Here is a 24,522-nt window from a genome sequence, read left to right on the forward strand (position 1 = left end):
ATGCACATCACATACATACATCATTCTATCAAAACCCTAATCAAGAAATTTCATGAATCTCAACTTGGGTTGGGTTTACTTACTTGTTATGGAGAGACTTCACAAATTCCTCCTTTCACTTGATTGACCTTCTTCTCTACTCTTAACCAAAAGAATAAAAACTCTCAAACTCCAATATAACCAAAACTCACCAATCACACAACTTAAGAAGGAATCCTTACCTTAGGAAGCCTTAGGTTGCTTTTCTACCTCAAATCACTTCAAAAATCCCTTGGAAATCCTTGATCAAAAGAAAAGAGAAGTTGAGAGGAGTGAAGATGGAGAGTTGCGTTTGAGAAGAAGAAATGAGGGGTTTCTTTGATTCTAATTCTTTTAATGAAATATAACACAATCATTCCCATTTTGCCCTTACTCTTCTTGAGAATTCCATCTATATCCTTTGATTCATTACAAGCTCACCCCCATATCAACACATTCCCATGAAAAATCCTTACAATAAATCCCCACTTTTCTGCTAATTAGGGGTAGAAAGGTAAATTGCCCTTAGGGAAGAAATGTCTAAAACTCAACAACATGAAAATCGGCCCGTCGCCGCGGCGAAGAAACTTATGTCGCCGCGGCGAAACCGTCCAGAGAGTTTCCGGTGGTTTCAACACATCTTCGCCGCGGGGAGATTCTTCTTCGCCCCGGCGAAGCTCGGCATACTACACTTTCCATTTTTAACCCATTTCAAGGCAATTAATCCACACAACACTCATACTAATGAAAATCAAACAATATTACCAAAAACAACTCAAATGAGGGCGAAAGAGGAAACAATAACAACGTACCTCAAGTGGGGCGTTACATAATATATAATATAGTAACATTTGCTAGAAATGTCAATTTCATTACCATTTTACTCCATTCAACAATCAAATAAAACGTTACCATATATACATTAACATTAAAAATATCAATCACATTAATATTATAATAAAATGGTAAATTAATAAATGAACCCAAGATAGAATTGGCTTTAAAAGTTCTAACAATATCAAATTTAATTGTTACAATAAAATCATGCATGTGAACGCATATAAGGTAACAATATCAGATTTATTTTACCTAAATGGTAATGAGTTTACGGTCTTGCTTAATTGTTTCTTTGGAATTGTAAAACAATTAAATCTGATGTTGTTTTCATATATATATTCACTTATACGATAAACCAAACATATAATGCAAAAACTTTACTTACCATATTAAATAGCTAAAATCCCAAACTCACATGTGCTGCTACACAAGCCCTATCAATCATAAATTTGAACTAAATCACAACTTAAATCGTTATTATTCAAAAACAATAATGCTACATGTATAAACTAATTATTCAAACTCTGTCATGATGTAAAAATATCAAGATTACCTGGGCATTCATTATCCAACATCAAATCATAAGAAGTGATTGAGTGCGGAGATACTACAACTTCCATATTTTTGCCGGCATTTTCAAGTGGACTACTTCTTGGCACCACCTACATATCCAGAGTTAAAAACAAATCAATTGAGCTTATAGAAAAAAAGTCCTAAACCTCCAAGAATATTAATGAATGAGAGAAGATTTATACCTTGTTTGGCTCCTTGAACGAATTCTCATCCATTACATTGTTAGACGTGAGTATAGTCTTAATTGATCTTGATGCGTTTATCAAATTTGACCCTAACCCATACACGGATATCTTCATTTTTACTTGAATGCTCCCAAAATTCACAACCTGCACATGCGTCGTAGTAACAAATTTACAAATGGTTAGCAAGCTAGAAGATCTATATAAACAAAATAACTCCTTTCAAGAGTAGGTCGGATTAATGCAATAGGAAATACCTTTACTTTCAAAAAGCATCTGCCGTCAACTGAATTTTGCCAAGCTATTGCAGATGCAAGGATTGAAGTTGAAGAATTTGTAAGGAGGGTTGCATTAAGAAGCATTGCACCACTTGCATTTGAAAAAAAATGTTGCAACCAGTAGCTAGGAGTTCCATATGTTTGATAGGAGTTGAAGACAATTGCACTTGGACTCCAACTAGAAGAAAAAATTTTCTAATGTTAGAATAAACTGTAAATAAAGATAACTAGACTTTATAAATTCAAAAGATGGTGAAATTACCTCCTATCATGTACATTCACAAATAGTGGTGCATAGCATACCATTTCAACAACATCACTGCAACAAATAAAGTTATAATTAGTAGTTTACCATCATTTTAGTGAAAGATTACGTACTTTGATTGTGGTCAAATTGGAGCTAGAAAGAATAGTGAAATTTGTGTGATGTATTACTTAAACATTCGTTTAACCAAACAGAAGATAACCACTTGGATTTTTATGGACATTGGCAAACCTGTTCCTTTCCAGGCCAATGAGGAATCCAGCTTCCCCTAGTGCTGCTAAAAGACTTCCCGTGCCAGCATCTTCTCGATACACAGCATATTCACTAACAAATACCTGCACAATAACCTATGATTCCCAGGTCTAAATCAAAACAAGAACTATTAATCATAGAGAGGTGCATACCTTTGGACCATTACGTGATGTATGTTCAAAGTGATGAACGTTAGAAAATAAGTCACTGGCATTTGCATAAAGCTATTTAAGAATAAGAGAATAAAAACAATGTTACTTTCATTGCAAGAACAAATGAAAACATTTTATCTATTAATATACCAGAGTTGCACCAAGGATTTTACATGAAAGTCATATAAATCAGTTGGATGATCCAGTTGATCCACAGACCCGTCACAGTTAGAGATTACTCTAATGCCTGGATAATAACGTTTTATCACATTGTAGAACTTGAGGTAGTTCTCTGGTCATTAAAAAAAAAGGTGAGTATAATATATCTATAAATCTAAAAGAGCAAGGTAACATTTCTAAACTCTTTTGGCCAAGCATTAGAGTTTAAGAATTATTAAAAATGCCACTAGAAATTGTTTAAGAATTTATTAAATCATATAAGAACTAATCAAAGACAAATAATCCTGGAAATTTAGAAGAGATCATTAATGAATAGACATCACGACTCATGACAAAGTTTAATAAGCATATATTTAACTTCAAAGTTTAAATTCATAGATGAGAGTTAAATATCAAATGAATGACCCTTAGATTATTAAGAATTTACTAGCAAATCACATTCCTTCTCAATAGATATCTATAATTATTCGATCATAGATAGAAGCTCTTTCATATAGTAAAAATTTAGTTCAATTACCATTATCATGGTGCAATTTCTAATCATTTAATGACTTGAAATTAAGTGACTCGGAAGAGTATAAATAAACGAAAATAAAAGAATTGAGTTAGAAAAAGATGCAAACCTTTATAAGCACTTTTTTCCGAAGAGTAGCATTCTTCATTTCCAACAGCAACATATCTTAAGTCAAAAGGTTTAGGGTGTCTCATTGCAGCTCGTACAGACCCCCATTTAGAGCTTGAGTCACCTATAGCAAACTCAATGCCATCAAGGGCTTCCTGTACTTGAAACAAACAACACACACTAATATATGTATATATATCCCTTCAATCAAAAAATTATCAGCTTTGGAAAAAATTTATGAGGTTAAGTTTAGTTGAACAACATAAACAAAAAGTAATCTATATCACATGAGAGGTGCTACTATAATCAATTACTCATATCAAGTTGAAATTAGAGAGAAAATATATTAAATAGTTTTTATACTTAAAAAAAGACTCTTTAGTATTTCATATTGTAGAATATTCATTTTTGTCAAACTTATGAGTTTTGTGTGTGCACAACAGTTATGTATGCACACTAGCTATCAATCCTTTTATTTGGCTTGTTTCATCTATTGTGTATGTGCACATCAATTCTTAGTGCACACTGTTTGTAAGACTTGTGTCTTGACTTGTTTCATTTCGAGTGTGTGTGCGCAATAGTCTGTGCTTACACTCTCGCTTTAGATATTTTACAACCCAACATGAGTTGCATGTCTGATAAAGTGAAAAAGATATTGTTTATTTTTGTCTCTTGAAATTTAGGACCTTTTACATGTGTCATAATATCCTTAAGTGGTCCTAGGGAATAAAGTTATCTTTCCCGATTTGTTTTGTGGTCCAAACCAAAAAAAAATGAATACTTTCCTTATTTGGACAAACATGGTTCAGCCCTTGTTGGCTAATGTAGCACTATATGGTTAACTAAGAAATCCTTCATTATATAATACTCTTTCTTCCGTAAATGAATCTAACCTTTTGGTCTTTTATTTCATTGTACTCTGAAATTTTTAGAGTATTCTTTCTCTTAAAGTTCAAGATTCCTTTTCCATTATTGTGCCAAAAAACCTCACCATATCAAACGTAGACTTGATGACTGTTGCAATGTGGTTCTTTTGCTGATGCTGGTGTGTGGCGTTGGTGCTTGAAGCTTGGTGGTTTATAGGTTGTTTTTGGGTGTTGTTCCCAATCAGAAGAAGCTCCAAGGAGTTGCTACATGTTAAGGATTCAGAGTGTGGTGCTAAGCGTAAAATTGAACAGGGAGTTCTTTTTACTGTAACTTAGATCAACTTTGAACTATATCTTGTAATGTGTTTTTGACTTAGTGGATTGCTTCAATCTGGATAAGGTCACATGGATGTAGGCTAAATATGGATTTAGCCGAACCATGTATATGGGTGTATTCTTTACTTTCTGCACTTATGTTTGTTGTGGTTAAAAACTGGAATCTCTTAATCAACTTGGTAATATTCCGCTGCACATTAAAATAGGTACTTAAACACCGAAGTGTGTTAACCAATCCCCAACACATATATATTTTGAGCTTATTTCCAATATCTCAAATAAATTGTAAAAGGACGTATGCAAAATTTAAGTCACACTTGAGACCCTTAATTCTACATTTAGACTTGAACAATGAAGCAACCCAAGATCAACGCATTACTACAAAAGCCCTCTTTCCTTGATGGGGGAAAAACGTGATGAAAAGCTTTCAATCATGGAAACATGAAGCAACTATAGATCAATAAAGTTGATAAGGTCCAAACATCAATAATTCTTTTAAATTAATGTAAGATCAGAAATCCCCAAGAAAGAAAAATATGAATGTTATAACTAAACACACACCAACTCATATGGGGTATATAGAAGTCAATTTGGTTTTTGTCTCCATCAAAAATAAAAACTAGAACTTGCATAATACAAACTTAGTTTATTGATTGGTAGTAAAATATGGGTTCAATAAAAATAAAAAATGCAGTAACTCAAGATATATAGTTGTTAGGATTCGAACATCGATCACTAGTTCTTTTCAATAAATATCATATCACAAAACCCCAAGAAAGAAAAACTGGCACCAATTCACGGGATACATGGAAATTCATTTGGTTTTTGTCTCTATAAAAAATGAAAACTGGCACTTACATAACAAAAACTAAGTTTATTGATTAATCACTAATTAGATATGGAGTCAACAAACAAACAAAATTTGTTATTACTTATTTGTTATCTTATAATAACAAAAAGAAATAAAGCTATATGGGATCACATCAACTGCAATTGTATTTGTAGCATTTGAACTAAAGTATATTTGATTGGACCAATGATCATACAAACAATCAAGGCAACAGTATTGAAAACATACTTGCACAAAAACTGAAACATTGGAAGCTTTTTCTCGACCCAAATTGCTCATTCCTGCAAAATTTATAATACATAAAAGTAAAAAATAAATCAACCGCTGAGGCCAATTAGAGGAAAAAAGAAAGTATATGCATCATTACCATTATTAAACACCCATATCGGCAATGCACCAAGATCTTCTGATAGCTGCATAAACAAGAATTAAACTTTCACTTATCTACATAAAGGAGTATAAGTGAAATTCTTTGAAGTATTAAGAACGAAAATAAAATTTCTCCTCCAAATAAGACACAAATACTTACTTGAAGAAACTCAAAATATCCAAGTCCATCATCAGTCCAATAGTTCCATGCATCATTAAAATGCCCAGGTCTCTCCTCCCAAGGTCCAACAGTGTCTTTCCAACGAAAGGCATTTCTTAAAAGAGTTCCTCCAACAAAATTGCCACCTGATGTAACATAATAAGAAAATAATACGCACCATTCATATTTGAATTTTGAGCATTAAATATTACTACAGTTACTGAACACAAAATAATGAGATTAAGATAGGTAAGGAGCAGTGATTCGATAAAGAAAATCAAAGGAAATATGCGGTGAACTCTAGAAATTTTTATATTTGCTTACTGGACAAGAGTCAAGCCAAAGCTAATTTAGTATATAAATGAAACATCATATTACAAAATTTTGACACAATTGCTATCCTTAAGGCATAGAACCAGATAAGCATGTTAAAAATGTCCAATCCCTTAAGATATCAAAGGATTAAATTTGTCTCAAGAGTTGAAATTCTATTTCACGTGACAACCCAGCCAACGTTCCCCTTTTTCACAAAAGAGAAAATAGAAATGAACAAGTCTAACCACAAGAATAGTACTCCTTCACATTCGTTTACGTTTGTTTCAAGTTATCAGCATTTGTTTTATTAAATGACAAATTTAAAATTTAAAATTTTATACCTTACTACATTAAAGATCAATTAATAAAGTGTAGTGCAAGCAATTTATATTTAGAAGGAACTCTTACAAATTGAACAATGATATTCAACCTTTTATCCATTACAAGAACCACTAAAACTTTTATTTAAGAAAACCATTTGAAAAAAGGTTATGAACCCACTCAAAGACGAATGAGTTATATATTTGTTTAAATAAAGGCATTAATAGATAACAACTTAATATAAAAAGATAGCATAGAGGCATTAATAGAAAACAAGTTGAATTAAAATACAGTTTTTAAGGCAACTCCAAATATTAATCTAAGAAACACAATATCAATCGAAACATCAAAATGAAAGACAAGATTTTCTATTGTGATAATTTAACATGAAACAACTTCACTTAAGGAAAGAAGTATCTACACCAATAACTATTTATATACCTGGAAATCTCAGGAATCGAGGTTTGATATTTGCAATCATTTCAAAAAGATCATTTCTAAAGCCATGCCCCTGCGACAAGATACAGAAAGTCTTAGATACATGGGGAAGGTAATTACTAGTTACTAAGTACTAAGAAGAAATGCATTGAAAAATTATGTTCAAACAAAAGAAAAACCATTACATGCAAAGTTTACATTTATCATTCAGCTTCCAAAGACAAACTAGAAGTTCATTTTGAGACAATAGTTTCTTATTATAAAAATAAGGAACTCCATGAAGGAATGACACACCAAAAAAAAAAAAAAAACTATCTTATTTTTGTGAAGAACAAGCTATTGAAACAAAATTGGGAGAAAAATCTAGAGTAGTTACGATTGGAAAACTGAATCTGTTTTCATTAACTAACTAACTGCAAAGTCAGTGCAAGCATTTGGTTTTAGATAGAGATGGTGAACAATAGCTTTTGCTTATTGTTTTACAAGACAAAGACAAGCTAAACGGTGACATTTTGTAAGGTTCTTTTAATGAAACTGAAACGGTAGCGTCCAAGCCTTCTTTCATTTGAGACTAACTGAAACACCCTTCTTCCATTTGAGACCAACTGAAACCGGTAGTAAGCATCTTTGAGACTTCTCTTACTTGACTTTTATAGTCAACACTCTTCCTCAAACTGAGCTGTAGGGTTTGTTTGGCCAAGTGTTTTCAACACAACATGCTCCCTCAAATTGAACCCCTTGTAATCTAGGAGCACCAAATCATTTTTCAACACAACATGCTCCCTCAAACCGATCCCCTTGTAAATCAGGAGAACCAAACATTTATTTTAACACAACATGCTCCCTCAGATTAAGCCCCTTGGAATTGAAGAGAGCTCTTTTGTGTTCAGTATGCTTATTCTTAAACAGAAGTTCAGAAGAACAACTTGACAAAAGAAAAATATCATAATAGCAAACCTCTTGTGTAAAGAACCTGCACACACTTAGTACAGTAAAAAAAAAGAAGCAGGTCTGATGCTGTGCAGCACTTTAGAGACAGTAGCTAAAAATCAGAGCAATGAATCTGCACAATACTCAGTTCAAAAAGAAAAATCTAAGCAATGATAACTTGGCTAAAACTCTGCACAAATTCAACGAAATTTGCAACTTGGCTAAAAATCTACACAAATTCAGTGCAATAGAACAAAGCAGAACAATGACAACTTGGTTGAAGAACCTACACAAACTCAGCTTAGCAAAAGCAAAAATAGAATAATGGCAATACTGCAACAAAAAACCATACTTCATCTCACGCAGCAACACTTAATTTGTCAAGACTAACAACATTCAGCTTCTGCTTTATCTCACACAGCAGCACTTCATTTGTCAAGACTAACAACATTCAACTTCTGTCTTAATTCATTAAATTGAGCAGATGAAAGAGCTTTGGTGAGAAGATTAGCTATTTGAAGCTTGGATGGAACATACTGAATTACAACCTTCTTAGCTAGAACTTGATCTCTAATATAATGAGCATTAATTTCTATGTGTTTTGTCTGGGCATGGAACACATGATTGGAGGTTAATGTTGCTGCACTAACATTATCACACCATATAATAGGAATGGTGTGAAAAGTTGGGCCAAGTTCAGAAAACATGCTCTACAACCATGCAACTTTAGTGGTAGTGTTAACCAATGCTCTATATTCTGCCTCCATGGAAGAAAGCGCAACAACCTTCTGTTTTTGAGAGCTCTACTGTATTAAGTTTGGTCCTAAATAGACACAGTAGACGCTAGTGGACCGCCTATCTTCTAGATTGCTTCCCCAATTGGCATCTGAGTAACATTCTACATTTAAAAATCATGTTGGTTTGAATTGTAAACCATAGTGAGTGGTACCCTTAATGTATCTGAGCACCCTTTTACAAGCTTGCCATTGGAGCTCTGTTGGAGCTTGGAGAAACTGACTTAGCCGATTGACAATGAAATTGATATCAGGCCTGGTAAGAGTCGGATATTGCAATGCACCTATAATGCTCCTATAAAGACTTGGATTAGAAAATATATCACTATCAAGAGAATATAACTTGGTATCGACAACCATAGGAGAGGCACAAGCATTTGCTTCCATCATTCTTGTTTTAACTAAAAGATCTAGTGCCTACTTGGCTTGCTTGAGGTGAATTCCAGTGGTAGTCCTTGTAGCTTCTAAACCCAAGAAATATTTGAGTGAACCAAGAGTTTTCAAGGCAAAATGAGCATTCAAATCAGTCATTAGCTGAGCAATAAAATCAGTATCTAATCCAGTAATCAAAATGTCATCTATATAGACTAGAACATAAATCAAACTAGAAGGTTGCTTGAGAGTGAACATACTGTGGATTTATTTCCTAAATTAGGAATTTGACCATAGCTGTAGATAGGGAATCAGTTTGGTATTAATACCAAATATCATGTATATTTATTCTTTCTAGAAATAGGAGATCCTAATTTTGTTTTTTCTAGAATTAGCTGATTGTATATTTATAGGAGTAGATTTCTTTCTTCCTTCTAGGCTGTATAAATATTCTCTCAATTGTAATAATACGATACACACAAAATATTCAAAACTTCACATGGTATCAGATCAGGGTTCCTCCTAGGTCTTCCTTATTTTTTTTCTTTTCTTCTCCATGTGTCCATCCTTGTCTGCCATGGCTGCCGAAAAAGATAGCTCCATTTCAGAGGTAACCTCCAAGACGTCCTTATCAGATCAATCCCTTTCTGCTCCAGCTCTCTCTCACGGTAATGAAGTTGTCTCCCTAGTTACCAGCCACAAATTCAATGGACACAACTATCTCCAATGGTCCCAATCTGTGGTGATGTATATTGGTGGAAAAGGCAAGGAGGAATATCTCATTGGTGAAATTTCTGCTCCAAAACAAGATGACCCTATGTACAAAACTTGGAAAGCCGATAATCATATGATTAAATCATGGATGATAAGTTCTATGAATAATGATATAGGAGAAAAATTTCTTTTATATGCCACTGCAAAGGAATTGTGGGATGTTATCAAAGACTCCTATTCAAGTTCTGAAAATACCTCAGAACTGTTTGCTATTGAAGCTGCCTTGTATGATCTCCGCCAAGATGATACCTCTGTCACTCAATACTTCAACACTCTCACACACTATTGGTAGTAACTGGATCTGTTCGAAGAATATGCTTAGAAGTGCACCGATGATACTACTCTATACCGTACTACTGTGGAGAAAAAGAAAACCTTTAAATTTCTTCATGGCCTCAACAAAAATCTTGATGCAGTTCGGAGCCGAATCATGAGCACCAAGCCCCTTCCTAAGGTCAAAGAAGCATTCTCTGAAGTTCGTCTTGAAGAAAGCAGAAAAAAGGTTATGATGGGCTCTCCAACTCTATCATCAGATAGGGAATCATCTGCCTTTGCTGCCCGAGGATAGTCTCATGGCGCCAATCCTAATAATCGTCAAAACAAGGGACACCATTGGTGTGACCATTGCCGAAAACCTGGACACTACAAAGAGACATGCTGGAAAGTCCATGGAAAGCCTCCAAATTGGAAACTAAAGTCGTGGGGTGATCGGGAGAGTCATGGGAATATTGCTGTGATTGCTAGTCCTACTGCTGAAGGAAAAAATGATACATCTGAGTCAACTCCTTTCACTAAAGCTCAGCTTGAGGCTCTTCAGAAACTTCTAAGTCAGTCATCCAACTCTACTCAGCCAACTACTCAGGGTACTGGGATGTTGGCCATGAGAGGTAATAAATCAGTAGCCTTTTTTGTCAATAAAAGAACTACTATATATTGGATTCTTGACTTTGGCGCTTTAGGTCATATGACCGGAGATGCATCTATTCTTTCTGAGTATAACACGAGTACAGGGAATCATACAGTTAAAATTGCAGATGGAACACTTTCTAAGGTGGAGGGTTCGGGTTCAGTCATAATAAATAAGGACCTAACTCTCACATCTGTACTCTATGTGCCTAAGTTGGACTGTAATTTACTTTCTATTAGTAAATTTACTCGTGACCTCCATTGTGTGACTAAATTTTTCCCAAATCTTTGTGTATTTCAGGACTTGGATTCGGGGAAGAGGATTGGCAGTGCTGAGATGTGTTCTGGTCTTTATATTCTACAAGATGAAACTCTATCCGCTAGCACAGCTCAAAAGTTCAGTTTGTTTTCTTTGAATAATCAGTCCATTTCCCATTCTAATAAGAATAGTGATATTATGTTATGGCACTATCGTCTTGGTCATCCGAATTTTTTGTATTTGTCAAAAATGTTTCCTTCTTTATTTATTAATAAAAATCCAAACTCTTTTTGTTGTGAAATCTGTCAGTTTGCAAAACACGCTCGCAATAGTTACTCTAGATTAACATATAAACCATCCAAACCATTCTCATTGATTCATAGTGATGTATGGGGACCCTCAAGTGTTAACACTTTAACTGGAAAAAGATGGTTTATATCGTTTATTGATGATCACACTAGATTAACTTGGGTGTTTCTTATGAAAAATAAATCTGAAGTGAGTGAGATTTTTCAGAATTTTCATTCTATGATTCAAACTCAGTTTCAAACTCGGATTCAAATTCTCAAAACTGATAATGCCAAAGACTTTTTCAATTCTGTTCTTAGTCCCTATCTCATCCAACAGGGCATCATTCACTTAAGTTCTTGTGTTGACACTCCTCAACAAAATGGAGTTGCTGAACGCAAAAATCGACATCTTCTTGAAGTTGCTCGATCTCTCATGTTTGCCACTCACGTTCCCAAATTTTTCTGGGGTGATGCTCTTCTTACTGCTGCCTATCTAATCAATAGGATGCCATCTAAAGTCCTCAAATTTCAAACTCCTTGTCAAACTCTCTTGCAATTATTCCCTCATACCAGGTTCATTAGTTTTATTGATCCTAAGGTTTTTGACTGCACCGCTTTTGTCCATCTCTATTCCCAACATCGTAGTAAGTTAGACCCTAAATCTATCAAATGCATCTTTGTTGGTTATTCATCTCATCAAAAGGGTTATAAGTGCTATTCTCCTACTACTCGAAAAACCTATAACTCTATGGATGTCACCTTTTTTGAAAATCATGCTTACTACAAACCTTAGATTCAGGGGGAGAGTGTGAGTGAATCTCATCTTTGGGATTTTATTCCGAGTACCCATACTCCACCTCCACCTATTGTTCCAACTGCTAATCCATAGCTGATCGGTCCATCTACTTCCCAAGTCATAGAAAATCAAAGTCCATCTAGTCCATCTATTTTCCAAGTCATAGAAAATCAATTTGAAACAACTTATGGGCCATCTATAACTGATGATCCTCAACAAGAACCTAAAGAGCTTCATGTCTACCAAAGAAGGAAAAAATCTAATAAAGAAATAAAGGACAGTACACATCTCGAGGACCACCATGAATCGGAACTGGATCCACATCCTCCAGAAATACATTCAGGTTTGAGTAATCATAGTCATGATAATATTACTCATATAAATGATGATTCAAATCTGCCTATTGCTTTGAGAAAGGGAGTTCGTGCTTGTACTAAACATCTTATTGGCAACTTTGTGTCCTATAAAATCTTATCTCCATCATATCAGGCATTTGTTTCTGTGATTGATAATATACATATTCCTCATGCAATCCAAGAGGCGTTAATTGATCCTGATTGGAAAAAGGCTATACAAGATGAGATCAACGCTTTGGTAAAGAATGGTACTTGGACAATTACAAAATTACCAATTGGGAAGAGACCTGTGGGATGCAAGTGGGTATTTACCATTAAACATAAAGAAGATGGTAGCATTGAGAGGTTTAAAGCTCGCCTGGTTGCTAGGGGTTTCACTCAGTCTGACAGGATAGATTATCAAAAGACCTTTGCACCAGTTGCTAAACTCAACACCATCCGTGTTCTATTCTCCCTTGCTGCAAATATGGACTGGCCACTGCACCAACTAGATGTTAAGAATGATTTCTTGAATGGTGATCTTGAAGAAGAAGTCTATATGGATATTCCACCAGACTTCGAGAATTCATTCAACCAGGACAAAGTATGCAGACTCAAAAAATCTCTATATGGCCTTAAGCAATCTCCTTGGGCATGGTTTGGTAAATTCACTAAATCAATCATTCAGAAAGGCTATACTCAGTGTCAGGCAGATCACACATTGTTTGTCAAACTCTCATCAGATAAAAGGATAGCTATCCTAATTGTTTATGTTGATGATATAATACTAACAGGCGATTACAAGGAGGAACTGGCAAGATTGAAGAGTTTCTTATCAAAGGAATTTGAGATTAAAGATCTTGGGTATCTCAGATGTTTTCTTGGCATGGAAATTGCACGATCAAGACGTGGCATATTTATTTCTCAACGTAAGTATGTTCTAGACTTACTCAAAGAAACAGGTATGCTTGGGTGCAAACCGGCCTCAACTCCAATTGACTCTAACAAGAAAATTGGCTCAGGGATAGATAAGACACCTGTGGACAAGGGGAGATATCAAAGGCTAGTTGGACGCCTTATTTATCTATCTCACACTAGACCTGATATTGGTTTTCCTATTAGTGTGGTCAGTCAATACATGAATAATCCAACTGAAGAACACATGGAAGTTGTTACTAGAATCCTTAGATACCTCAAGATGACTCCTGGAAAAGGTCTTTTATTCAAGAAAAGTGATAATAGAGAAATAAAAGTCTACACAGATGCAGACTGGGTAGGAGACGTAACAGATAGAAGGAGTACTTCAGGTTACTGTTCTTATGTTTGGGGTAATCTGGTAACATGGAGGAGTAAGAAACAGTCAGTTGTTTCTAGAAGTTCAGTTGAAGCAGAATTTAGAGCTTTGGCTCTTGGCATTTGTGAAGGAATTTGGCTGAAAAAGTTACTTGGTGAACTTGGAGTATTTACGGAAGAGTCTATACAGATGTTTTGTGACAACCAGGCTGCCATTAGTATTGTAAAAAATGATGTTCATCACGACAGGACTAAGCATATTGAGATAGATAGACACTTCATCACTGAGAAAATTACGCCATCAAGGTTTCAAACAGCTAACATCCTCACCAAAGCTCTCCAAGAACCGGTTTTAAAGAATTAATGTGCAAGCTTGGGATGTTTGATATACACAACCCAGCTTGAGGGGGAGTGCGGATTTATTTCCTAAATTAGGAATTTGACCATAGCTGTAGATAGGGAATCAGTTTGGTATTAATACCAAATATCATGTATATTTATTCTTTCTAGAAATAGGAGATCCTAATTTTGTTTTTTCTAGAATTAGCTGATTGTATATTTATAGGAGTAGATTTCTCTCTTCCTTTTAGGCTGTATAAATATTCTCTCAATTGTAATAATACTATACACACAAAATATTCAAAACTTCACACATACTAGAATCTGAAACTGAATTGGTGAAACCTTTAAGTTGAAGTACAGCCTTAAGTTTGTCAAACCAAGCTCTCAGAGCTTGTTTAAGGCCATATAGGGCTTTATTCAATTTACATACAGTAGTAGGTTGTGAAGGATCTTCAAAACCAGGTGGTTGTTTCATGTACATTGTTTCAGTGAGGACACCATTGAGAAAATCATCATTAACGTCTATTTGCTGAATATCCCAATTATGTGTCATGCCTAGAGTGAGAATTGTCCTTATAGTTGAAGGTTTGGTGACGATACTAACGTCTCAAAGTAACTAAGGCCAAGGGTTTGTTGAAAACCCTTGGCAACAAGTCTAATCTTATACTTCTGTAATGAGCCATCAGTATTAAATTTTGTATGAAAAACCCATTTGTTCCCAACTACATTCATGTGAGGAGAGGATGCAACCAGGGTCTATGTTTGGTTCTTGACAAGAGCATCCAATTCACTTTGCATGGCTACCTTCCAATTGGCACTAGTGAGAGCTTCACCAATGGAGGTTGGTTTCAGGTTCAACTTCATCACTTCCAAAGATAAAGAGGGCAGTATATAGATCCTGAAAATGAAAAAGGTCTTCAAAACTATGACCGTTGCGAAGATGAGCTGCTTTGGCCCTTGTTACCATAGGGTGAACATTGGTTACTTCAGACTTCAATACTCTGTCATCTTCGGGAAATTGTGAGGAGGTAAGATCCACTTCAAGATTCAAGGCTAGAAATTATGAGGACGTTGTAACGGGATTAGTAGAGGATGGGAAATGTGATGAATTAGGTAAGGTAAGATCAACTTTAAGGGACGCGGCGGGGGGAGAAGTGTTGGTATGTAGAGGAGAACTTAAGGGTTGTTGAGAACTACATGGAATGGGTGTATTGGAGAGAGTTGGGGTGATATTTGGTATGGGATGTGAAGTTTGAGAAGTTGTAATTGGTTTAGTATGAGGTAAATATGGTTCAGTTTGTGAGGAGTGCAAAGTTTGATTAGGTAAAGTTGGTGAGGCAGAATTGAGACCAACTGTTGTAGTATTAAGAGGACCATTTTCAAATGAGCAATTTACTCCAGAGGGACCAGTATCAGTAGGACCAATATCAGCAGTTAAAGGAGGTTGTTGAAGAAAAACAAAAGGAAAAGATTGACAATGTGAGCTTGAATGGTTAGGTAGTGTTGTTTGGTTGAGTAAAGAATTAGAGGATGTATTAAAGCTACCATCAGCAAAAGGGAAACTGCACTCATCAAATTGAACATTAGGTGTAATGAAATTTTTCCATCAGGTTTTAAACACTTATAAATTTTGTAAACAAGACTATACCCAACGAAGACATACTTGATAGAATGAAAATCAAATTTATGCTTTTGACAAGGCCTAAGATATGGAAAACATGAACAGCCAAAAACTTTCAAACTATCATAAGTTGGAAATGCATTGAACAATTTTTAGTAAGGTGATATATTGCAAATAGTGGCAGTGGGCATTCAATTAATGAGGAAGACTGCTGTCTCAAATGTAAGCCACCAATAATGTAAGGGCATAGATGCATGGGCTAAGAGAGTAAGACCAGTCCCCATAATGTGGCTATGTTTCCTCTCACTTCTACCATTTTATTGGTGGACATGGGAACAAGAATATCTAAATTGAATGCCTTGATCACTTATGTATGGAAGAAGAGCTTTATATTCTCCTCCTTGATCCGAATGTAAGCATTTTAACTTGCATTCAAAATGCCTTTCAGCAAGATGGTGAAATTTTATAAAAATTGACATGACTTTAGCTTTGGTTTTTAGAGGAAATAGCCAAGTGAAACCTACTAAAGTCGTCTAAGAAGTGTACGTAATACCTAAACCTTTGGCTGGAGGAAATGGGGCAGAACCTCATATATCACTGTGTCTTATCTCAAGTGGAGCCTTGGTTTGAGATTGGGACAAAGGAAAGATATTTCTATGGAGTTTACCTAACTAGCAAGCTTCACAAATAGAAAGAGGAGTACTATCGGAGATGTTATTCAAGAAAGAGTAGTTTTTGTGTATGGCAGCCAAGATTCTATTTTGAGTGGCTGAATGGGATGTCCCAATCGTTTGTGATAGGTTAAGTAGTTATTCTAACGTGCATCAACAACATAACCATGGTGAATGTTTAAAGAAGAACAAGTACCAAAATCAGCATTACAATCATTACTTTTGCAAACATTACTGGAAGTAACATTACAAGTATTAGTTGTAGAAAGACAAAAATTATTATTACTTGCAATAGGAGAATTACACTAATTAGTAGAACTAAGATTGGCTGTATCAGTAGTACATTGCATAGAACTAGAATCAATACTAGTGTCAAGCAACGACTGACCATTATTGACTATATGCAACTATGCTTTATTAGTAACAAGACTGATGGACTAGACAAATTTAGAGGAAATTGTTCAAACATGGGCAAGGTTGTAGCAGTAGCAGTAGCAGTATGAGTTGCCATGTTGTGATAGGAGGTAGAACAAGTTGGTGGAGGCTTGACAGAGGATATATTAAGTTGATATAGTCCTCCGTTAAGATCCCCTTAAAGTAAAAGAGCTTTTGTGGACTTACCCTTGACAACACATCAGTTAGCATCAAATTCCATAATCACATTGTTATCTTTTGTAAATTTAGAGATGCCAAAATGGTTTTTAGTGATCTTATGTACATAGAGACTATTTTTAAGATGCAAGCATTTAGTGTGTAAACTACTAAAAAGGGAAGTATGACCAGTGTGAGAAATTGAGAGAAACTCACGACTACCTACTTGAAGTCGATCCACCCGATCATAATTCTTACTGAGATGTAGATTATTTAGGTCTGAAGTGACGTGGTCAGTTACCCCTAAATCCATGTACCACATTGGATCAGTTGGTGTGAGAGATGTAACAAGGACAGTAGGTTGAATCTGTTGTGAAAGAGAGTTATAGGCAGGAGCAGATGATACTTGTCCACTGTTATACAAATTGGTAGTAGCAAAATGTGCCTGATTGTGACTTGACAACGGTTGACTTGGTACACTGAAACCTCCTAAAGGATTATTTTTACCATTTAGAATACCAGAACTTGAATTGAAGTTCAAAGGGGAAAATCCGTGACTGTGATATGGTCTGTACAGATTTCCTCCATGCTGCTGTTGATTTGTGAAAAATTATGATTCAACACTAGCTGATGACTAAGCATCATTATAGTAAACTCCATTGTGAGGTTGAGGAGATGATTCAACATAATATGAGCCATGTTGTTGAGGTGGAGGAGGTATATTGGTTTGCAAAGTTCCATTATATGCAGAGTTGAATCAATGGTAGCATTGGACAGCTGAATGTCCAACTTTGTTGCAAACTTGGAGGATAAGTCTGCTTCGTCCAGTACTTCTTCCTCTACCTCTTCCTTAGGGCACAACGCTAGAGGTTAGAGGTCTAGCGTGATACTCTGTTTGGCTATAAGGGTTATAGTTTTGTAAGGGAGGCATGGAGTAAGATTAAGAATAGTGTGGATTTCCCAGGGATATCAAAGAAGGTGCAAGTGGAGTAGGATTGTAAACTGTCTCATATATCTTTTCAGGATGGCGAGCTGCTAAACCATTTTTGTTTGAACCTTCATGCCCTATAGCATTATTAACTAGACCTCCAAATGGAGCTACATTAGCTATATTGGCTGAGCAATTGTACAAGTCAACCGTATTAAATTTTTCAAGCCTAAGTTCATACTTCTGCAATAGAAACTGTGCTTCCTATAATGTGAGGGTATCAATTTTTGATTCAAGTCTAGAAGTCAAATTCACCACAACTACATCAAATTCGAGTCCCAGACCATCCAATACATACTGCAGTAAGTCTTTGTCTACAATTAACCCACTAGCTAATAAAGTTTCAGCAATCTCCTTCATTTTTTTTTTTTTACATAATCTGCTATACTAAGGTTACCTTTGGGTGTTGATTGAAGTAAATTCTTAATGTGTAAGGCTCTTGCTTTAGAATCTGTGATGAATTCATGTTCTAGGGCAAACCAAATTTCAGAGGAAGAACGACATTTTGTAAAATTCTTTTAATGACACTGAAACAGCAACATACAAGCCTTCTTTCATTTGAGACTAACTAAAACAGCCTTCTTTTATTTGAGACTAATTGAAACCAGCTGTAAGCATCTTTGAGACTTCTCTTGCTTGACTTTTATAGTCAACAATTTTTTCCAAGATAATCTTTTCCAACCAACGAATAGTTGACTCCATCATAACCCAATGAAAGCTATTTAAAAGAAAACAAGGAGGGCTTAAATTTAAGGAAAACTTCTTGTTGAATTTCTTATAATTACCTTGTATGTGTCCAAGGGGATGGCTGAGACTTGATCAATCCACATTACCCCCTTTTTCAATGTCTTCAGTTGAAGTCTTGCATTTGGATTTGTTTCTTCAGCTTGCAGCAAAGTTTCCATCTTTGTCCAATTTGAGACATCACAAGCGGAAGCACTGCAATTAAATCAAATTAAACTCTAAAATATAAATAAACAAAAATCTTCGTGGAAGAAAAGCAAATTATAATGCTCACATGATATTCGTAATGGCCAGCGTCCGCAATCCATCTGAGCTCGCTAAAGATACTGATATATTAACTGAGCTCAATGAACGGAGGTAAAAGACAATTTTGTAAATCTTCCCTTGTTTGATGTCCTACAGGAAAGAGAAGAAAAAAATTAATAATTAAGATTTAAAACAAAATATTCAAATAATAAGGATACAGACAAATTCACTAGTTTTTTGTGTAATTAAGATAAACTATTTCTTACCATTCCCCAGAATCCTGGGTTATAGACACCAACTCCTCCAATAAGACACGTATCACCATCACAAAGCACCTCCATTCGAAGTGCATTCTTATTCCGCTTGAAGCATGATGATCGGTCAGTTGAAACAATTATGGATGATTCATCCCCGATAATAGACCAAGGGTGAATATTCAAGGATTTGTTTTGTCTGACAGCTTCAAAACCTGAAATAAACACCTCATTAAAAGCCTTACATATATATCCAAACAAATTGTAAAATTATAAATCCTTAAAAAAATTGTGTAGCTTATGTTTTAATATTGTATGGGCTTGTTAAAGACATTTCATGTAACATGTCTCAGAAATTTAGAGGAACCTAAGAAATTGAAAGAGAGAAAGCAGAGAATTATGAAATGAAACTTTGTAACTCACTTTCATTGATTTGCAATTAACAGCCTTTTTTAAGGGGGAATGTGGAGCAATTTGTTAGTTTTCAATATTGTAGGATTGCTTTGTACTCTATATTAAGTGATGTCGTTTTCGCTCACTTCGTTTATTGTTAAAGCAGTTGACTTCACCTGCTCTTACTTTACCTTCTGCTACTTTTATATAAAAAGGTACTCTATAATGATTGTTCATTCAGTTAGTTAACGTAATTACAATATTCCATATTAATTTCTTCTTTTTCTCCCAAATCATAGATCTAGCTTCTTCTCGATACTTCTCTTTTCTTTACATGATATCAGAGCCATCTGCTAATGTCAATGGCAAATTCATCCAATTTCGATCAATCTATGAAATCCACTCACAGCTCTTCCAATTCGTTTACTTCTGTATTTCCTTTCAGTCTCCAAGTCATTACTCCAAAATTGACACAAGACAATTACAAAGACAATTACCATTTCTAGAAATCCCAAGTTATGTCAGCTGTTGGAGCGCATGAGCTGGAGGACCACTTGATAGGTTTAATTCCTTGCCTAAATCCTTTAATTGAGGTTGAAAGTGCAATTACTTCGATAATAGGAGAAATTAGGGCTAATGAAGAAGTAAATCTAGCTTATGTAGCTTGGAAAAGAATTGACAAATTTTTTATTACCTAGCTGTTAGCATCGATATCAGATTGCATGTTTAGCTATGTCTCTAAATGTCAGTCGTCAATGACTATTTGGCTTAGTCTTGAACATGAATTTCTCAACGACTCCAAAGCAAGAGCACTGCATCTCAAAAACTTGTTACAAAATACTCAGAAAGGTTACTTGACTGTTAGTGAATATGTTAAGAAGATGAAGAGCATAGCTAAAAATTTATCAGCCAACAGACAGTTAATCTTAGATGAAGACCTATTATAGCTAATCACATACCATGACATATCATAAATCTATTCTTGATCGAGATTGGATGACGAACAGATTTTACTACATGGTATGTACGATTGTTCATTAATGAAGCTTATTCTTCATTATGGTTTAAGAGTTATGGAACATTGCTAACGTCTACCGTAATCGGTGGGAGTTTCGATCATAAGGAGTTATAACGAAATATATCAGAATCCGATATTGGGCCCATAGTTAGATCACAATGAACTAAAATAGTCACACATAAAACCAAGCTCAAGGAGAGAGAGTAATACATATCAGTAATCATCATTAATTGAGAAATGATTATCCATGGATAGCTATCACTAACCAAGGGTAATAAGGATTTTTAAATATTATTATTATTGAATTGGATTCAATAATGGGGCAAAAGTACATTGGCTTTATTCTAAAGGGTTATAACTTTTAATGGAATTAAAAATTGGCCTAATTAAGAATTAACCATAAAACCAAGGACTGAACCTAAATGTTTATTTTCAAGTTAATTTTAAATTGTTTATGGTATTCCAAAAACAATTTAAAAATTGCATTTTTTGGCCATGGTATATAATCAAGTGTTATACCATTTTTAGTTGTTTAAACAAAATCACTCTCTTACTTTCTCTCCCACTCATCTCGACTCTCTCATCTTTGACTTGGGTAGATTACGTTTTGAGTTTCTTCAATCTCATTTGAAGAATCTAGACTCCAAGAATCAAGATCCAATTATTTAAAAGCAAAGGAGTTGGTAATTTTCTATCATTTTCTTACATTAACTTGTTAATGTTTTAATTGTTTGTGTTCTACCTTATGTCCATCACATTATTCATCATTTATACACCATTTCCATGTCCGATTTGCATGAATCCAACAGTGGTATTAGAATTGTTCTATATTTTTCATAATTTTCAATATTAACATGATTTTTTTTTTTTTAAACTACATAATGAATATATACTTAATAATAAATAATAATTGATTTATTGTATTAGTTTATATAGTATGTATTATATATTATAAAGAATATAATTACATTATAAATTAAATAATGATATAATAATTGTTATAAGATAATATTATTTATAATAAATTAAAATTAAAATTATATACTCTTTTTAAATTTATAGATATATATTTAATAATATTAAAATATCATATGTAGTTTTCAAGGCAATTTTGCTAAGTGGTCGGATCTATAAAGCTAGTTTATTTGAGTCTTTTATGCGTAAATATTCTCGTTCGTTGTCAACTTTTCTTCCCGCGAATTTTGAACCCTGATTCTTTTCCTTCACTGTTAATTTCTTTGTGCCTATAGATTTTATCTGTGTTTGAGCTTCTGGTTATTTGTGTTTCCTTCCCTATTTGATGTTTCTGAGTTTTTTCATTGGGTGTTTCACTTGGTACCTTGTAGGTTGGTTACCTAAACTTTTTCCCGTGAGGAAATTGATGAAAATAAGTCATATATTTTCATATGATTAACTCACTCTAACCCTTAGAAATCCAATGAATTTTTGAAAATGATTGGCTTTAAGACTTTAAACCTGAATTTTCATATTAATTAAAGAGACTTAATGTTTAAATCGGTAACAATGTGGCATTTTAAATACATCAATACTGAGTCCTCGTAGATGGGATTTGAATAAAGTATTTACTAAGTTATATATGCAATATGTAAAAGAGTGACATGTGCTATTTAGGTTTACTTAAATAGCACATATATAATTGTATATAATTTCCATTCATTTAACCCCATGCTCTCTCAGGTATGAAAATAACTCAACTACCCCTGTATGGTTCTAATAATTAATTATTACTTAAACAACTTAATGAGTTTGCCAGGTTCAAGTTGTTTGATTAGCCCATTTTAAGTTAAGAGTGTGTGGTTTTATGACATACAATGAAGATAATTGGTTTTGAATGGATAAACATCATGTCAGTCTATATGACATATGAGTATTCTAACAATAATGTTTTGTTTATAATTGAGTTATATAATCAAATAAAAATTATACAAAACTCATGTAAAATGACTAATCTATCCTTCATTTTTTGTCTGGTTGTATAATTTAGTTGTAAACATAGCATTACTCGTATTCTAATATACATGGAATAGGCTGAGTTGTGTAATGCTTGATAATTGAAATATTTATCAAGCCAAGCTCTAGATGACTACAGGGGACATAGGACAAAGGTATACACAATTTTAAGTTAAAGCTTTTGATTATTGTTTTAAAACTTAATATTTGTTTCGCATCATTGTTACAAAGCTCTTGATATATCATGTTTTCTGACGAAGATATAAATCTTCTAGTTTAGTAAGTATAGGACAAATAATATCATGAGTTAGAGAATAAGAAAAGGAAGATAATTTAGAAGAAAAGGGAGATGCCCATAAAGAATTTGAGGGTGAAAATTCATTATTAGTTTATTACACATTGATCAATAATTATAATCAAAGTCTTACATAAAACTGAAAACTAATATATCCTTTTGCCCTGGGAAATAGTTAATCTTTTTGCTAGAGAGGGTTGGATTTTGAGTTTGAAGTTGCTTTTTGAGAAGAATTAATGTTGGACGGAGAGCCATCAATAGTCCAAATGACAACATGATGTCTGTACGGTCTATTTGAATGAGAAGTTGGATTTTGTGGTTGAAGCTTTTTTTCTTTTTTCAAATGTTTTGGAATGGAGAGATATTAATGTTTTTTATGACAGCAGGCTATGTTTATGAATGGAATTGGTTTTGTAGTGTTTGTGAATGTATGGAATGAGTTTTGCCAGGGTCTTTGAATTAATATGTTGTGGCTTTGAATTGGTATGCGGGAAACATTAAATATTGTTGCGTACTAATTAACCCCTGATTCGTTTTTCTTATGCACTAAAAATCAACAACCATGTAACTTAAGCTACCGAACATCAAATACATAAGTAGAAGAATAAAGAATGACCTCTGTTGCTCACAAGCTCTGCCCACAATCCGCCAGCACCGGCATGATTGATCTCCTGGAGAAAAACACAGTAATATGGATTATTAGTTACTTTACCTTGCCTTACTTTTTCTCATTTATGCATTTAATAAATTTAGTAGCCACATTTATAAGTGGCATGTTAGTGTATGTGCAAGCCTACCAACATGAATTGGATTAAAATAATAATAATAATAAGGTTAACATTAAAACAAAATTACTCGAAGTGGAAGTTAACAATAAACTACCTCAAAGAATATTCCAAAAAATGTTTGAGGAATCGGTCTGCGTTCAGAAGCATTAACAACCAATTCTGCTTTCTGATTTTTGTTGGAGACAGAAGCCGCTCCACAGAAGAAATACAGCAAAATAACAATGCAATTCACCTTGTTGGGAGCCATACCTAACAAACCATGCATAATAAAGGATACATTTTGTTCACTTAACATGAAAAGGAATACAAAAATCAACATTACCATCTTCTTACACAAAACAAATATTGCAGAGAAACCATAACCCGGGTTTGTTTAGTTTCCGGAATGTTTTATTATTTAAAAGATATGATTACCAGGGAAATGAATTACCTTAAAGATTACTAGGGAGTGTTATATTAATATGTTTGATTAAATTGGTGGTTATAAATAATTAATATGTTTTGATTGAGAAGAATAAAAGAATTTTGAAGAAGCCTTTTACTAAATTACCCTTCCTTTATAATATTATTATTACTATTTAGAGCGTTATTTTAAACCCCTACATTTGAGAATTTAACTAAAACACCCTAGCCACAATAAAAGATTAAAATTTAACAAAATATCCCTAGTCACCCAAGGCAACTGTCGGTCGCCGGCCACCACCGTCGGGTGCTAATGCCAACCGTCAAAACAACGCATGATCGGTCGGATTTGGCCGTTTAGTTGTCTTGGGTGGCTTGGGGTGTTTTGTTAAATTTTAAACTTTTATTGTGATTGGGGTGTTTTAGCTAAATTTT

At 34.3% G+C, this 24,522-nt stretch overlaps 1 protein-coding gene across 1 annotated transcript; it reads right to left on the bottom strand.

Annotated features, from left to right (window-relative positions):
• Positions 1 to 1,236: 1,236 nt before the first annotated feature.
• LOC116116606 (alpha-L-arabinofuranosidase 1-like) lies at positions 1,237 to 23,932 on the bottom strand. Its single transcript, XM_031402671.1, has 18 exons — positions 23,780 to 23,932; positions 23,514 to 23,568; positions 19,233 to 19,435; positions 18,995 to 19,116; positions 18,762 to 18,915; positions 7,018 to 7,087; positions 5,941 to 6,086; positions 5,779 to 5,824; positions 5,640 to 5,692; positions 3,361 to 3,514; positions 2,731 to 2,849; positions 2,558 to 2,629; positions 2,385 to 2,488; positions 2,151 to 2,207; positions 1,868 to 2,066; positions 1,611 to 1,757; positions 1,409 to 1,517; positions 1,237 to 1,289 (listed from the first exon to the last, which is right to left on the bottom strand). The coding sequence occupies exons 1-18, from the start codon at positions 23,930 to 23,932 to the stop codon at positions 1,279 to 1,281; spliced, it is 1,974 nt and encodes a 657-aa protein (XP_031258531.1). The 3' UTR covers positions 1,237 to 1,278.
• Positions 23,933 to 24,522: the final 590 nt, after the last annotated feature.

This window comes from Pistacia vera, unplaced genomic scaffold (genome assembly GCF_008641045.1).
Source record: "Pistacia vera cultivar Batoury unplaced genomic scaffold, PisVer_v2 Contig78, whole genome shotgun sequence".
Taxonomy (NCBI): Eukaryota; Viridiplantae; Streptophyta; class Magnoliopsida; order Sapindales; family Anacardiaceae; genus Pistacia; species Pistacia vera.

Bases quoted from the DNA above. Each gene is read 5' to 3' on its own strand.
- LOC116116606 (XM_031402671.1), bottom strand. From the start codon at position 23,932: ATGGCTCCCAACAAGGTGAATTGCATTGTTATTTTGCTGTATTTCTTC. The intron at 5,693-5,778 runs GTAATGATGCAT...TAAATTTTGCAG, and splicing joins GATATGGGTGTTTAATAATG to GAATGAGCAATTTGGGTCGA. The intron at 2,067-2,150 runs GTAATTTCACCA...TTTTTCTTCTAG, and splicing joins GTGAATGTACATGATAGGAG to TTGGAGTCCAAGTGCAATTG.